The sequence below is a fragment of the Loxodonta africana genome, chromosome 2 (genome assembly GCF_030014295.1).
Source record: "Loxodonta africana isolate mLoxAfr1 chromosome 2, mLoxAfr1.hap2, whole genome shotgun sequence".
NCBI lineage: Eukaryota > Metazoa > Chordata > Mammalia > Proboscidea > Elephantidae > Loxodonta > Loxodonta africana.
The window spans coordinates 20,124,418-20,142,380 of record NC_087343.1 but is presented as its reverse complement, the minus strand read 5'-3'; the positions used below and the strand labels follow the sequence as shown (position 1 = coordinate 20,142,380).

The 17,963-nt window shown below is 42.4% G+C and overlaps 1 protein-coding gene across 4 annotated transcripts in view; it reads left to right on the top strand.

Moving 5' to 3' along the window:
• The window catches only part of RETREG1 (reticulophagy regulator 1), a 184,138-nt gene that overhangs the window by 49,263 nt on the left and 116,912 nt on the right, over positions 1 to 17,963 (top strand). For 3 of the 4 annotated variants that reach the window (XM_010588078.3, XM_023545395.2, XM_023545394.2), the window contains exons 2-3: positions 5,427 to 5,533; positions 15,800 to 15,830. In XM_010588078.3, the coding sequence (XP_010586380.2) occupies positions 5,473 to 5,533; positions 15,800 to 15,830 (92 nt within the window). In that variant the 5' untranslated portion in view covers positions 5,427 to 5,472. Of the gene's footprint in view, positions 1 to 5,426; positions 5,534 to 15,799; positions 15,831 to 17,963 lie in introns of those variants that run through there. The other variant, XM_023545393.2, reaches the window with a different exon arrangement.

Genomic DNA, 17,963 nt, shown 5'->3' with positions numbered 1-17,963 from the left:
TACTGAGCGTTCCTGGAGCAGAGGCTACAGTTGCCTAGGGATTACCATTGTGTCATGGGGATAACCTTTGTATCATGAGGATCACCCCTGTATCATGGGGATCACCTATGTTTCATGTGCACCACCCGTGTGTCATAGGGATCACCCATGTGTCATAGTGATCACTGTGTGTGTCATGGGAATCACCTGTGTATCGTGGGCATCACTTGTGTGTCATAGGAATCACCTGTTCATCATGGCTTGGGGCATTGGACTGGTGGGAAGTCCTCGTTGACTTCTCCACCTCTGGCAGGTCCCTGCATTTTCACCTTGCACTGGATTGGTCCTGAGTGAGGAGACGTATCCACAAAACACCCTCCTCAGCTTCTGTGCGCTATCACTCTGCTCTTATTATACCGTGCAGCCTACGTTCTGTCCACAGCTTTCCTTACAACGATTGTTCTGTAACATTCAAGAATCCTCGACGGCCTGTGTGAGCCTGCTTCTCCCTGAACTCCTCATGGGTACAATGGTGACCACACATCCCTGTGAATTCCATGCATGGGCAGACTGGCAGGGTCACCCTGTGGCTTTGTCTCAGGCTGTGTCCTGTTACACACCTTGGCAGGCTCCAGTGGTTTTTACTTCTTCTACTGAGAACTTTGGCATGCCTCAAGCAACATCAGCCAAACAGATCAACTCAGGTGTCAGGAATGCGGAGTTTTCAGCAAGGTGTTTGAGAAAACCTTTTACCATGTCTCTGTAGATAGGACAGAGTAATATGGACAAGAATATAGGAGTAGACTGGATCAGCTGCCATATTCATAAACCAGAAAAACCAAACCCGTTGCCGTTGAATTGATTTCTACTCATAGCGACCTTATAGGGCAGAGTAGAGCTGCCGTAGGGTTTCCAAAGAGTGGTGAATTCAAAAGGCTGGTGAATTCAAACTGCCAACTTTTTGGTTAGCAGCTGAGCTCTTAACCATCATACCACCAGGCCTCCATAAAGTCCTGGTTAATAAATATTAGTCACTCTGGGATCTCAGGACTCTAGCACTGATTGATAAGATCAGTAGTGTGAATGAGGACCGATGACAGTCAGATATCATATCGTGAAGCTGGGCAAGAGGACAAACATGATTGATACCACCATTACGGTTTGTAGGTTTGAATGGTGGGCTGTGTCAACCAAGAAGAAATCTAATAGGACATGCTTAGATTCAAAAATTGCATCTGAGAAATAGAGTCCTTAGGGGTTTTAACCACTTATAAATTCAACATAAGCCAGCATCCTGGTAAGCCAAAGCCATTTGGTGCTGAGTTGGCTCTGACTCATGGTGACCCCATGTGTGTCATAGTAGAAGTGTGCTCCATAGGGGTTTCATGGGCTGAGTTTCATAAGTTGATTGCCAGATCTTTCTTCCCAGATGCCTCAGGTGGACTCGGATCTCTAGTATTTGGTTAGCAATTGAGCAAATTAACAGTGCACCACCAAGGGACTCCAGCATTCTGATAGAGTTATACAAGATAAAAAGACTGTGTTAACAGAGGTAGAGAGTCCAGAACAAAGCAGTGTAAGGTCCACCCTAAGGCTCCTCTTAGTTCTCCCCACTCTGTGCAGATCAGATGCCAAATGGGAGCCTTTGGTATGTATTAGGCCAGGTAATGGAGTCTGCTCGATCTAACCTTGTTGTTGTTATTGTTAGGTGCCAGTAACACATGGCAACCGCATGTGTGTTACAGAGTAGAACTGCACACCATAGGGCTTTTAAGCCTATGACCTTTTAAGAGCAGATTGCCAGGCCTTTCTTCTGAGGCACTTCATTTTCCTGGCCCAGGTCACACATATAGTTAGAATCAGAAGTAGAGCTTGGGTTGCCCACCTTTGAGTAGGGGGCTTTGCCCACAACTTCACCCAGCATCTCATGGTGAGCCGCTTCTCACTAAATATATGCCATGACCTTCTAATGGGTATCCTTGACTCCATAATTTTTGCTACTTGTGGCCCCAGACATCTTTGTAAATCAACGGTTATTTCATTTTCCTTTCCTATACATTTAGCTTTCTCTCTGTTGCCTATAACATAAAGACCAATGTCCTAGTATTTCATTTGGGACCTGCCACAGCCACCCCTAGCTGTTCTCCTCACTTGCTTCTCTTGATGCCAGTCTTCCAACTCTCTCCTCACCCTTCTCCTCCTACTGGGCCACCCCAGACTCCTCATGTGACCCAGGCAAACCTTGGCGTTCCCGGACTTGATCATCATTTTTTTAAAAAAGTATTGTGTTTTGGGAGAAAGTTTATATAACAAATGAGGTTCCCATTTGGCAATTTTTACACAAAGTTTCCAGTGACATTAGTTACATTTTTCACAGTGTGTCAGCGTTCTCTTTAATTGCGTTCTGGTTGTTCCATTTCCAGTAGTCTAGTCCCTACCCCCTTATCTTCTCATCTTTTGCTTTATAGTAATTGTTGATTTTTTTTGTCTCATGGAGATTGTTTCTTTATGGACACTGTATTCACGGATAATATCCTTTATTTATTTATTTGTTTAATATCCTTTATTTTGTATGCCAGTCTGTTATTTTGCTAAATAAATGGTGACCTCAGGGGGCAGTTTTGGTCCAAGGTTTAAAGAGTATCTCAGGGCGATAGTCTCAGGGAATCCTCTAGTCTCAACTGGTCCAGTAAGTTCTGTTCCACATTTTTCTCTCATTTTATCAGGGTCCGTGTATTGTGGCCCTGATCAGAACAGTTGGCACTGGTAGCCGGGCACCATCTAGTTCTTCCGGTCTCAGAGTAGATGAGACTGTGACTCATGTAGGCTATTAGCTCTGTAGATTAGTTTCTTCGCTGAGACTTTGATTGCCTTCTTTCTCTTTTTTTCTTAGAGTCAAGACCAATAGTTATATCTTAGATGGCTGCTTGTAAGCTTTAAAGACCCCAGACTCTACTCACCTCAGTAGGATGTAGCACATGAAGTTTGTGATGTCAGTTGACTGAGTTGTCCCATGAGACTAAGGCCCTAAGCCTTCAAACCCAGAAAATCATTCTCACAAGGTGTTTGGTTATCTGTAACTGTGTCATTTATGAATATATATGCATGCATGCACATATCTGTGTGTACAAGTACATGTAGATACTTCTGTCTGTGCCCACAGATGTACTCACTTGTACCCACCTGTATACATGTATGTCTGTGCACCTACATATGTGACCATGCACTTGTTTTTTGGTTATTGTTGGTACTGTTGCCAAATTATTAATGTCACATTCTGTAGCACAAACATCCTTTTCTCTTGTGTACTTCTTAGGGGCATCATTTAGTTTGGTCAGGCTGTGCTCATTACACCCACATTCTGGGCTACTTTTCCCATCACCAAAAATTGCCAGTATCTACCATCTACAGAGTGAGTCTCATGACTTGATCTTCCGTTTATATTGTCGCTTCCACTTGGAACACCTTCTGTTTTCCTCTGAACGGCATCCATCTTCCAGGCCAAGTTCAAGTGCCACTTCTCTAATACCTTCTCTTATTTGGATGGAGTGAATCGTTCCTTTCTTTGTGCTTCTATTTGCGCTTGGTGCGTATCCTGTGATAGCACCCAAGACTCATCAGCTCCTCGGACTTTGTTAGCTGGCCGGGGTGTGTCTCTCTGATGAGAAAGCAAGCTACCTGAAGGCAGGAGTCACATGTTGTCTGCTTCTCCCTATCTCTACAGTGGCTTGCAGCTAAGTGACTTATATTTGTTAAATAAATTAGTTTGTCTTTTTTTTTTTTTTAATTGTGCTTTAAGTGAAAGTTTACAGAGCAAATTAGTTCTCATTAACCAATTAATTCACAAATTGTTTTGTGACATCGGTTTCCAACGCCGTCATTTGTCAACACTCTCCCGTTCTCCACCCCAGGTTCCAACCTGTTTCCATTCGTCTAGTTTTCCTGTCCCTTCCTGCCTTCTTTGCTTTTGGGCTGGCGTGCCCATTTAGTCTCGTATTCTTGCTTGAACTGTGACACACGTTCCTCACATGTGTTATTGTTAGCCCTGTAGACCTGTCTAATCTTTGGCTGGAGGGTGAACCTCAGGAGTGACTTCAGTGCTGAGTTAAAAGGGTATCTGGGGACCATATTCTCGGGGTTTCTTCAGTTTCTGTTAGATCAGCGAATCCGGCCAATTTTTGTGAATTTGAATTTTGTTCTACATTTTCATTCTGCTCTGACTGGGACCCTCTATTGTGACCCCTGCCAGAGCAGTCAGTGGTGGTAGGCAGACACCATGCAGTTGTTCTGGGCTCAGTCTGGCAGAGGTTGTGGTAGTTGCGGTCCATTATTCCTTGGGACTAATCTTTCCCTTATGTCTTTGGTTTTCTTTGTAAATTCATTTTTCAGTGGGTTAATGTTATATCAGAGTTAATTGGCAGCTTGTGTAAAACAGCTTTCAACATTGAGTCTCCTTTGAAGACTCATTGTTCCTTGTGACTCATTGTTCCTTGTGACTTCCTTGCCCCCTTATGCCTTCACAAGCCAAACCAAAAAAAGTCCTACAGAGTTTGAGTGCTGTTCGTTGTAAAGAATTTTTTTTGTTTGTTTCTTTACCTCTGGAGAGAAGGTGGGCAGGTGAACAAAAAGGTAGTGATCTTAAAGTGTTAGCAGATTGCATGCTTGTGGTTAGTTGCCACTGAGTGGGCTCCGATTCAACAGAACGAAATGTTTCTTGATCCTGTGCCACCTTTATGATTACCAGTATGTTTGAGTCTGTTGTTACCATTATTGCGTAGTGCCTTTCAACCTAGGGGGCTCACCAGGCCTTTCTTCCTACTCTTAGTCTAGAAGCTCTGCTGAAACCTGTCTACTGGGAGTGGCTCTGTTGGTATTTGAAATACCAGTGGTATAGCATCCATCATCACAGGAACAGGCAAGCCACTACAGTATGATAAACCAACATCTGGGTGGTGAATTGCTTCCTTAATAACTGCTGTTTTTAAGAGACGTAGGGGGTCAGAACAGTGATTATGGTGTAAAACCAAACCAAACAAACATAAGACAGGGTACAGTGAGGAGGGACATCCACTGCAGACACTATCAGAAAACCCTGCAGCTCTGCCACACTGGCCTGTCAGAACTCCATTTCAGGTCACTTCCATTCTCCATCTGGTAGCGGAGGAGCCTGGCGCTGCTGGTGATATCTGGGCCATCCCCAAGATAGCAACTCCGCCGCCCAAATTAGAGGTTAGAGTGAGTGCCCAGCACGAAAGCACGTGTGGCTCGAGCGTTTTTATCCTGCTGACCTTGACGCCTTTCAGATAACTTTCATGCAGTCACATGGGGGTGCTTTTCAAAAGTGAAATCATTATTGAATGTCTATTTTGCATTTGTTGCAGGAACAAAATCTTAAAAAATGCAAATCTAGGACCGAAATAGTGATTGGTCTGTTTTTGCTCCTACAGGTTCCTGGCCTTGACTCCGTGGAGAGTGTATCTCCTGATCTCAGTCATGCTACTTGGGCGTGTTATTATGCAAATAATAAAGGATGTGGTTTTGTCGAGAATGAGAGGTAAGACAACTCAGGTTTTTTTTTTTTTTATGGCATTTAATTCACTAGAATCTGATTGTCTGATGTATGTGTAGGCCTGTTAACCAGTTTGTCTACTGAAAAGAGTAAAATGATAGATTACATAGGCATTGGCTTTGCTATTGTCAATATAATAAGTTGGTTAAGAGACTGATTGCTAGAGAATGACATGCCTGATGAAGGAGAGAGTCAGCAGAAAAGAGGGAGACCCTCAGTGAGTTGGGTTGACACAGTGGCTGCAACAATGGGCTCAAACATAGCAACGATTATGAGGATGGTGCAAGTGTTTTGTTGTGTTATACATGGGGCCATTGTGAGTTGGAGTTGATTCGACAGCACCTAACGACAAGTGATGTTGTCTCTAGTCATAGCTGCTGCTCGGCAGGTTTGTGTGCTGGTTTCTCTTTTGGTTCTGAACATTGTTCTTTTAAATGCCATTTTGATATTTCAGTAAGCTGCAGTGAGGATAACAGTTAATTATTTATTACATCCTACATGATGAAATGGGGCCATTAGAAAATGGACTAACCCTGTTGCTGTCGAGTCAGTTGCCACTCACAGCCACCCTATAGGACAGAGTAGACCTGCCCGGTAGGGTTTCCAAGCTATAATCTTTATGGGAGCAGACTGCTACATCTTTCTGGTGCGGACCTTTTGGTTATCAGCTAAATGCTTAACCACTGTGCCACTAGGGCTCCTTGGAAAGTAGACTAGCTTATGTAAAAATTTTCTTGGCCTCAGTGAAGAAAAACAGTGAACTCAGGGCTTAAAAACAATGAGCTAACTCTTCCCTCTCTGCCCCTTCTCTCCTCTCTTTCCCTGCTCTCCTAACCTCTCTTTCTCCCTGCCTCCCTCCTTCCTCTCTCTTTTCTATTTTAGAACAGAGACACGTAATCCATAACTTTTAACCTAACCAGCTCGTTTTTTCTTTTTTTTAAGGTTTTCTCCTTTTTTTATTGTAAAAATACATATAAAACAACATTTGCCAGTTCAGCGTTTTTCGGGTCAGCCTAACCAGCTCTTGCTATGATACCTTTTATCTACCACAGATATATTAGGGTTGCCTTGAGGTAGAGCCCTGATGGCGTAGTGGTTAAACTGCTTGGGTGCTAACTGAAAGGTTGGTGGCTTGAACCCACCAGTCACTTCGGGGGAGAAAGATGTGGCAGTCCGCTTCTGTGAAGATTACAGCCTTGGAAGCTCTGTGGGCAGTTCTACTTTGTCCTATAGGATTGCTATGAGTTGGAATTGATGACAGTGGGTTTTTGGGTTTGAGGTGGGGCATCTCAGTAGATTAGGGTTTTGCAGGAGGGTTGAATTGGTTCATGGCAATCACTATGTTTCTGCTTTGCATCAGAACTGATAAAAAAAGAACCCATTATTTGAAGTAGACTTTGTAACATTTTTCACCCTCTGGCACCTCCTTCAGGGGAATCCTAGAAGATATACTCATTGGCAAGTCAATTACAGATTTTACCAGCAGTCACTTTAGCTTCTAGAGCAGGTGGACTCACAAGGCCAGCTGAAAATCTTGATACTTTGCTGTGTATCAAAATTTGGCCCCAATATGGGCACAAGTTAGAAGGAACAGACAAATGAGGAAGGCCAAGGACGAAGGTAAAAGACTTTGTAACTATCCTTTTCTCATTTCTCGGCCTCGCACAGAGATTATTTCCAGCATAACTCATTGGGTTGATACTCATGCAGATATGGAAACTTCCTCTTCACATGCTGCAGGAAGCCTCTTCCTGTGAAGATTCAATCCTTTGAAAAACTAAAGTGGCAGTTGCCTCCATGAACAACCACCTCCTCTGGCTGGCCACCATCACTAAACATTTTATTCAAAGGTTCTATAGAAGAATCCTGATTGAAAGGGGGAAAATGTAGAACAGAATTTGAAATTGTTGTGGAATCCAGACTTCCTGGAGCCACAGAGGCTGCATGAATCCCTGGAACTTTTGCCCTAAGGTAACCTTTAAACCTTAAACCGAAAATATCCCGAAGTATTCTTTTTTTTTTCATCATCCTAGAATAGATATTTATTTTATTTTTTTTATTGTGCTTTAAGTGAAAATTTACAGTTCAAGTTAGTTTCTCATACAAAATTTTATACCATCATTGTTATGTGACCCTGGGTGCTCTCCCTGTAATGTGACGGCACACTCCTCCTTTCCACCCTGGATTTCCTGTGTCCATTCAGTCAGCTCCTGTCCCTTTTTGCTTTCTTATCTCACTTCCGGACAGGAGCTGCCCATTTAGCCTCATGTATATACTTAAGCTAACAAGCACTGTCTTCACGAGTATCATTTTATGTCTTATAATCCAGTCTAATCTTTGTTTGAAGAGTTAGCTTTGGGAATGGTTTCAGTTCTGGGCTAAGAGAGAGTCCAGGGGCCATGTCTTCCAGGGTACCTCCAGTCTCAGCCAGATCATTAAGTCTGGTCTTTTTACTAGAATTTGGGTTCTGCACCCCACTTTCCTCCTGCTCCACAAGGGACTCTGTGTTGTATTCCCTGTCAGGGCAAGTCATTGGTGGTTGCCCGGCGCCATCTAGTTCTTCTGGTCTCAGGCTGATGGACTCTCTGGTTTATGTGGTCCATTTTTGCGTCTTGGTCTCATATTTTCCTTGTGTCTTTGGTGTTCTTCACTCTTCTTTGATCCAGGTGAGTTGGGACCAATTGATGTATCTTAGATGGCTGCTCGTTAGCTTTGAAGACTCAGGATGCCACTCACCAAAATGAGATGCAGAACATTTTCTTAACAAACGTTATTATGCCAGTTGACTTATATGTCCCCTGAAACCATGGTCCTCAGACCCCTGCCCCTGCTTCTCTGTCCCTTAAAGTGTTTGGTTATATTCAGGAAACTTCTTAGCTTTTGGTTTAGTCCAATTGTGCTGACCTCCCCTGTATTGTGTGTTATCCTTTCCTTCACCTAAGTTAATTCTTATCTGCTATATTGAGCTAGTGAATACCCCTCTCTCTGAAAAACATGTCCCGAGCACCACTGCTTGCCTCACTGGGCACACCAGCTAATCAGGCCTGCAGGGTGCCGGTTCCCACCAGGTCAGCTCTGGCAACTCCTCGCTGCTCTAAACTGTCTCTCCCTCCCTCTGCTGCTTAGTCCGAATCCTCAACTTTGCCTTTGTTGTTCAGGGCTCCTAGATTGTCATATATAATGGATTCACTTGTTTTTTCAGGACTTTGTTATAAGAGGGACTTCTCTGCCATCTTGGCCCTGCCTCCTAAAGTCTTCTTTAAACAAAACAGTAGTTTAGCTTACCTTGTAAAGAATGTCTGCCTTGAGTGTTGTACACTTTTAAGAGCGATCTATGTGGAATCAAATTGAGCACAGCAACTTGATATATTAGTTAGGAACCTTAAGGGGCAGTGAATTTGTGTTAATGGGGAGAAACAACTCAGAAAAGGAGGGTGAGAATGGTTGCCCAACTCAAAGAATGTAATCAGTGTTACTGAATTGTATATGTAGAAACTTGAATTTGTGTATGTTTTTGCTTTGTATATTCTCAACAATAACAAAAACAAAATAAATTGTTTAAAAAAGAAAAAAAAAAGAAGGTGATAGAGTTGAAGGAATAGAGTTGGCCTAAAGGGTCTAGTTGTTGAGTGAGTTCTCTCACTTCCTGGCTATGGAGAAGCTACCTAACAGTCTACGTTGGCTTCCTGTGGCTATTGTAACATATCATTGCAAGCTTGGTGGTTTAAAACAACAGAAATTAATTCTCTCAGTTTTGGAGCCCAGCGGTCCTATATCAAGTATCACTGGGTTGAAACCAAGATGTCAGCAGGGCCACACTCCTTCTGCAGCTTCAGGGGAGACTCTGTTCCTTGCCTCTTCCAGCTTTTGGTGGTTACACGTGTTCCTCGGCTTGAAGCTACCTTGCCTTCTCCTTTGTCTGGGTCGTATCTCCCTCTTCTTCCCTCTTATAAGGATACTTGTGATTGCATTTGGGACCTCCCCATATTATCCAGGATAATCTTCCCATCTCAAGACCTTTAACTTAATTGTATCTGCAAAGATCCTTTTTCCATATGTTGTTGTTATTGTTAGGTGCCGTCGAGTTGGCTCTGACTCATAGTGACCCTATGTATAACAGAATGAAACACTGTGCAGTCCTGCACCATCCTAACAATCAGAGTTATGCCTGAGCCCATTATTGCAGCCACTGTGCCAGTTGATCTCGTTGGAGGTTTTCCTCTTTTTCACTAATCCTCTACTTTACCAAGCATGATGTCCTTCTCCAGGGAATGACCCCTCCTGATAACATGTCCAGAGTATGTGAGACCTAGTCTCACTGTTCCTGCTTCTAAGGAACATTCCGGCTGTACTTCTTTCCTCTGTATATATGGCAGCTTTTATAGGTTCGAGGGATGAGGACCTGATTATCTTGGCGGGCCATTATTCAACCTTCTACAAATTCTGAACCTGTTTATCCTATGATATTGGAAAACAAACAAACAAAAAAACAGACCCAGTTGCTGTTGAGTCAATTCTGACTCATGGTGACCCTGGGTATGTCAGAGTAGAAATGTACTCCATAGGGTTTTTCATGGCTGTGACCTTTCAGAAGCAAATCTCCAGGCCTGTCTTTTGAGGCTCCCCTGGGTGGGCTCGAACCATTTGCCTGCTTAACCATTCGTGTCACCCAGGGGGTCGTCGAATTGGAACTACAGAGGTGGGTGAGGGCCTGATACAAGCCTGAAGTCCAGTGCCTGTGCCCAGTGACAGTCTGCTCTGTTCACCACTGACACGTACCCGACCCATCATGGCTGTGTTCAGTTGTCAGTTTGTGCTGAGTGCCTTTCTGTGCCAGAGCCTGTGGAGGCACTGGGCTTCCCGTGGGGACCCAGACACAACGGCCTCTCTGCCCAAATGTGCTCTCATGGCTCCCTCCTGTCGGCAGCACTTGTCAAAGGCACTTCCTCCTCTCGTGGTTTTCACCAGACGACATTGGTCTGAAAACAGCATTTCTGCCTCCTGAGAGGAAAGGAGGCACTGGAGCGATTACTGTACCAGCCGTCTTTCCCAGTGTTCCCAGTCTCCTGTGACTGCGGAGGAACACTGTTGCCTGCCTTGGCCTCCTTTCTGAGAGCCTTTCAGGACAAAGACCCACTTGAGGCCTGTAAATAGTTGGCAGGAACCCTGACTTTGCAGGCCTTTCAGCCCAAGGCACTGCTGTGGTGAATTGAACTCTGGGAGGCACAGACTCAGCCCAAGTTAGATTCAGATGCAGTTAAAATAACTCCATGGCTTCAGTCAAAACTGTCAGCTACTCTCATTAGATACCTTGGCTTACAACAACAATAGCAAAAGGACCATCAGGTCAGGAAGGTCCAGGGGCAGTTCTGTTGCCTCCCATCTCTCTCAACTTCCCTACTTCCCATAGCGTTTTTGGCTAAAGATGTTAAACATTTTTTTCTTTTTTTTAATTGTACTTTTGAAGGTTTACAGAACAAACTAGTTTCTCATTAAACAGTTAGTACACAGATTGTTTTATGACATTGGTTAACAACCCCACGACATGTCAACAGTCTCCCTTCTCGACCTTGGGTTCCCTATTATTACCAGCTTTCCCGTCCCCTCCTGCTTTCTAGTCCTTGCCCCTGGGCTGTTGTGCCCCTTTAGTCTCATTTTGTTTTATGGGCCTGTCTAATCTTTGGCTGAAAGGCGAACCTAGGGAGTGACTTCATGACTGAGTTAAATGGATGTAAAGATATTAAACTTCTGTTGTTAAAAATTTAATTGTATCCTGTACTAGAGTTCTCCAGAAGACAGAGAAGAAAAGAGACATTGATTTTAAGGAACTGGCTCACACAGTTGTGGGGCTGGCAAGTCCAAAATCCATAGGTAAGGCAGGCTGGAAATTCCAGCAGATATTTATGTTATGGTATTGAGGCAGAATCCTCCTCTCGGAAATCTCAGTTTTTGCTCTTAAAACCTTCCACTGACTGGATAAGGCCCACATTACCACTGATAATCCACTTTACTTAGAGTCAACTAATTGGAAACCTTAATCACAGCAACAAAATGCTTTTTAATTTTTACTTTTATTGTGCTTTAAGTGAAAGTTTACAAATCAAGTCAGTCTGTCATACAAAAATTTATATATACCTTGTTATACACTCCTAGTTGCTCTCGCCCTAATGAGACAGCATGCTCCTTCTCTCCACCTTGTATTTCTGTGTCCATTCAGCCAGCTTCTGTCCCCCTCTGCCTTCTCATCTCCCCTCCAGACAGGAGCTGCCCACATAGTCTCCTGTGTCTACTTGATCCAAGAAGCTCACTCCTAACCAGTATCATTTTCTATCTCATATCTCATAGTCCAGTCCAATTCCTGTCTGAAGAGTTGGCTTTGGGAATGGTTCCTGTCTTGAGCTAACAGAAGATCTGGGGACCATGACCTCCGGGATCCTTCTAGTTTCAGTCAGACCATTAAGTCTGGTCTTTTTATGAGAATTTGAGGCCTGCATTCCACTGCTTTCCTACTCCTTCAGGGATTCTCTGTTGTGTTCCCTATCATGGCAGTCATCAGTTGTAGCCGGGCACTATCTAGTTCTTCTGGTCTCAGGCTGATGTAGTCTCTGATTTATGTGGCCCTTTCTGTCTCATGGGCTCATAATTACCTTGTGTCTTTGGTGCTCTTCATTCTCCTTTGGTCCAGGTGGGCTGAGACTAATTGATGCATCTTAGATGACTGCTTGCTAGTGTTTAAAACCCCAGATGTCACTCGTCAAAGTGGGATGCAGAATGTTTTCCTAATAGATTTAATTATGCCAATTGACCTAGATGTCCCCTGAAACCATGGTCCCCAAACCCTCATCCCTGCCACGCTGGCCTTTAAAGCATTCGGTTTATTCAGGAAACTTCTTTGTTTTTGGTTTAGTCCAGTTGTGGTGACCTCTCCTGTATCATGTAGCAAGAAAATACTTTCACAGCAACATCTCAACTAGTGTTTGACTGGACAACTCGGCCCCATACAATAGCCAATTGACACATAAAATTAACCATCACACACTGTTTTCCTCCAGTTATTATCTTTATACTGTCTTAGGTGTTAAATAAGGAATAGGTGGGCAAAAAAGTAGAGATAATGTCTTGTGAATGAATCTCAGTGAAACCTACAGGAGTCCGTGTATCTGTGTTGTGGCACCCCAGTGGGAGAGCCTTTAGGCAGTGATGAATTTCTCTCACATTCTTACTGTTGTGTCCCTCAGGTTCCTGCTTCCCTGCTTTAACCCCTTCATCAGGACCACGGGGAGCTCTTCTTCGGTATAGTACGATTCTTCTACATCCTTTTCCTTCTCTCTCATTGCAAGAGAACCAGTCTTTCATCCCCTACCCCAGGCTGTCCTTAAGATCCTCTTCCGTGGAGAATAGTTCTCTTGCTGCCCTGAAAGGTAAGGAAGATGGTTCAGCAGGTCTTCACATTGCTCCTAGACCTACTTATAGAGCATTTTCAACCACCATCTCTTAACACCTTTCCTCCTGCCAAATCTACAGTAGCCACTGAAGCCATTATGGACCCGCCAGGTCATTTTCCTATGAGCTAGAGTCCTTTCTGCGCTCTTGATTCTCTATCATTTCAACTTCCACCCTAATGACTTGTCTATTGGCCTGGTTTTGGTCACCTACTAGCGTGGCCTCGTCTTTGACCTTTAGTCTCTGGAAATTCTGTGTCTCTAACACCTGCCAAGGCTTAAAGTCAGTCCTCAGTGCACCCATCTGTCCGCTCCTCCCTGGCCCCTCACTCCTGCTGAACCAGTTCTTTGTGCTCAGTTTGACTGTTGTCCTGCTCAGCCTCTTGCCCTTGTCACTGTCCATTAGCCCCATCTTTGCCCTGACTTCCTCTCCTTACTCGGGCCTGACTTGATCCAATGAAATAACCTGGTTATTTCAGTAATTCTGTCCTTAGCGTTCTAAATTTTCTTGTTCCCTTATCCATCAACCGTATTTATTTTTCCAATTTGCAACAATAAAAACAAGCAAACACACACCCTGCCATTACACTTTCTCCACCCTTGGCTCCAGTGTTGTCAGAAGAGAGTCATATGACAAGGTGAGTTGTTGCCTCTAGAATTAGTCTATCCACCTCTCCAACTTTAGTTGAGACTTCACTAGTGCGTATAATTCCTTGGATTCTTTTGAGTTGTTTGTTTTGTTTTGATATGCCACTTAACTGCAAAAAGTTTGTGGTAGCTTTATAAGTAACATAAAAAACAAGACTGTTTAAAAAAGAACCCTGATGGCACAGTAGTTAAGAGCTCAAGGCTGCTAACCAGAAGGTCATCAGTTTGAATCTGCCAGCTGCTCCTTGGAAACCCCATGGGGAAGTTTTACTCTGTCCTGTAGGGTTACATTGAGCTGGAATTGACTTAGTGGCAACGTGTTTGGCTTTTTTGGTTTAGTAGAGGAACAGGAGTCTAACGTGGTGACCATAATTGAGCAACAGATTTATCTCCATGCTTACTGGCAGCCAAGACAAAATGGGGAACCAGATCAATTACACAATTCCAAGTGATAAAGGAGGCAAGCAATTTTGAGACTGTTTTTCATGGGGCTAAATTTCAAGAATTTATCACGTAGATTTTTGACAGTGGATACTGAAGAACATAAGGGGCAACATCTTTGGTACTTGTTTGATAGAAAATGCAGAAACTTCCTTACAGCCGTTTGTTATATTGAGCTTCATTAAAGCTGGTAGTATAATAAGACATAGACCATATCTCCTTTCTCAAATAACAGTCATCTGAGTTCCCATTTCATCAGCATCATTTCAAGGTTCACCTTAAATGCCACCTCTATTACTGGTGCCTTCATCCACATTTTCTCTCGTCTCCGAACTCTCTCATGCCACTTGGCTTGTGCCACTTGTACAGTGCCTAGACCACCTACATTGGTTCATATTTATGTGGGTGCATATTTTATCTTTCCCACTAGATGGTAAAGTACCCAAAGGCAGGGACCATGTGTTATATAGTGTTTCATCTCCCGTGGTACCTATCTAAGTATTTTATATGTAATAGAATCTCAGTAAATATTTATTGACTAATTGCCTGAATTTGCTTTATTGGTCCAGTTGTGAGGATTTTTTGTTTTCTTTATGTTGAGGCGTAATCCATACTGAGAGCTGTAGTCTTTGATCTTTATCAGTAAGTGCTTCAAGTCCTCTTCGCTTTTCCGCAAGCAAGGTTGTGTCATCTTGCATATTACAAGTTGTTAATGAGTCTTCCTCCAATCTTCATATAGGCCAGCTTCTTGGATTATTTGCTCAGCATATTGATTGAATAAGTATGGTGAAAGGATACAGCCCTGGCACACACACCTTTCCTCACTTTAAACCACACAGTATCTGCTTGTTCTGTTCAGACGACTGCCTCTTGGTCTATGTACAGGTTTCTCATGAGCACAATGAAGTGTTCTAGATCAATAAACAACATCATGATAAGTGGAGAAAATATTGACATTGTCAAGGATTTCATTTTACTTGGACCCACAATCATTGTCCATGGAAGCAGCAGTCAAGAGATCAAATGACAAATCTGCTGCAAAAGACCTATTTAAAGGGTTGAAAAGCAAAGATGTCACTTTGAAGACTGGGCACACCAGACCCAAGTCATGATATTTTCATTCACCTTATATGCATGCAAAAACTGGACAATGAATAGAGAAGACAGAAGAAGAATTGATGCCTTTGAATTATGGTGTTGAAATATATTGAATATACCAATGACTTCTAGAAGAACAAACAAATTTGTCTTGGACCAGGAAAAGCCAGAATGCTCCTTAGAAGCAAGGATGGTGAGACTTCATCTTATGTATTTTGGTCATGTTATCAGGAGGGATCAGCCCCTGGAGAAGGACATCATGCTTGGTAAAGTAGAGGATCAGCGAAAGAGAGGAAGACTGACTCTCAGTGAGATGGATTGGCACAGTGGCTGCAATGCTGGGCTCAAGCATAGCAATGATTGTGAGGATGGTGCAGGACTGGGCAGTGTTTTGTTCTGTTGTTCTTAGGGCCACTATGAGTTGGAACTGACTTGACGGCATCTAGCAACAATTGCTTGAATTAGCCATGGTACTATGCATATACACTGTATGATTTGATAGTTTTTAGATTTTAAGAAGCTGAACATTCCACTTTAAATCATTTGAAATATTTATAAATTAAAAAAATGCCTCAGGAGAAAAGTACCTTGGTTAAATTTCACACTTTACTTCTTGTTGCAGGTGCACAGTTGTGGAGAAGCCTCAGCGAAAGGTAGGGAGCGTTCTTTCAGTGTCGTGGCTAACGAGGGTATGGGTGGAAGGAGGTGACTGAGCTGCCAAGATGTATCTATAAAATAATATTTTAGTGGCAGGACCCAAATCCTATAGTGATTTACAAAAGTGGATAAATAAAAATACAGTGGAATTGAGAACAAACATAAAATTACGATTCATTCTAAGAAATGATTGTATCTTATTACAATAGTAAAAAAAAAAAAAAGTGGACACCATAAATGGGCGAGAGTCATCATGTGCGAAGATTTGGAAGCCAAGGGAGGGAGGTATTTTCATTTGGGATTTCCTTTTGGACTCCAGTTTGGGGCATAAACATTCTGCTGTTTTAATGGGAGAACAGGGCAATGCTGATGCTGAAGTCATAGAATATTCATGGAACATTCTGGAAGGGTTAACTGAGTTGTACTTTCAGAGGACTTTGGTGTGGGGGAAAGTCAGAGGACGGGGTGGGAGGCTCTTAGGTGTGATGGTGCAGTAAGTGTTGACCATTGTCTTACTCCTCGCCCAGCCAGGGCAAACATGACTTCCCTTTTTGTCTAACATTGTCCATCCTGAAGTCAAGTTGCTGTTTCCAAATGGAAAAAGAAACGGGCTGCAGGCAGTTTATGAGGGGAACAAAATTCCCTTCACCAGCTGTGTATATGAGATGTGGAAAAATGAGGAAAATGTGAAAGTACATATTCCTTTAATATTTTTCTGGGATTTTATTTGTTTTTTTAAACTCCGCCTTAAAAATATCTTTGCATTACTTAGAGAGGATGGTTGGGGTAATCAATTTATATCAAAGTGGACATCATGAAATGAATACTCAAAAAGAAGGGCAAAATAATTTCATTATAAATCCTATGGAAAAAAACATTACTTCCAATCCTGAGAGGGGCTGGCAGTTATAAACCAGTAATATACATTTAAAAGGTGTGTTCATAGAAAGAAGGTTATTTCAGGTGAAAAGCTAATTCTATGACTAGTTTATAACTACTCGCTTGTTCCTTCATTTCTTTTTAATTAAAAAAGTTCTTTTCTTTTATGTTAATTTTATCGTGGTAAATATATATAACATAAACTTTACCATTCTGACCACCTTAGTTTCTGATCCCAAATTATCACGAGCAGAATATGAATTTACCGAGACTCAGGAAAGGGAGTCACTGGATACAGTGAGAGAAATCTGATCCCAGGTGGTGGAGGGGGGAGGTGGTGACAGATGTCTGCAAGGGCTGCATGGCCCAGGAGGTGGGCACAGGCTCCTGGAGTCATTTGTCTCGCGATATTTTCTGGCTGGATGTTTAGAGCCTTGTACTGTGCCTGAATAGTTTACGGTTCTCTTTATATTTTATGCAAATGGCCTTACCAGAGGGGAAAGATGAAGAAAATTCTAGATTAGTCTTTGATATGGTTAGGAATATAGCAGTGTATTTTGGAATTTCCTAGCATGTGATTGAGGCTTTGCTGTTTTTTGTCTGCTTTCCTGTTTCCATGTGTTTCTTATGTTGTCATCTTTCAGGAAAAACATTTAAATCAAGAAGGGTAGGAGAACATTCTAGCTGGAAATCGCATCTAGGTTAAGCAGTGTCACTTTGAAAATGAATAAAATAGATCTGTGAAGAAAAGACACTTCGTATCAAGTTTAACCAGTATGCATTTCCGTAGTTTTTTAAATTGCAGTTATACACAGGCAATGATTTTCTTTACTGCCAAAGTTTTATCAGCACTAAAGGGTAGTTTAAGAGAGAGAATGAAAAGCAAACTGGGGATTTAAAACATGAATCCTAAGCAGAAAATATATTTCTGACCCAGCAGTTATTTAAATAGAGCAGATAAGGAATATTACTTAAGTTTTGGGTTTCTTTTAAAAATGAGTAGCAAAGTTTGTATTCTTGTAAGTAAAGTAATTTATGTAATCAGGGACACAAATTTAATGTATCTTGTCAATCAATATGAGGACGTAACTTCTACAGTCATGATAGAATATGTACAGTGCAGTGACTCCTTAAAAAAAAAGTTCCTCTTTTCTTTGCCAGTATTTTAACTTACCCAGCAAATAGAGTTTGAAATACACTTTTTATTTGCTTGAAAGCTCTTCAGACTTAACTAAAGAAAATTGGATTTT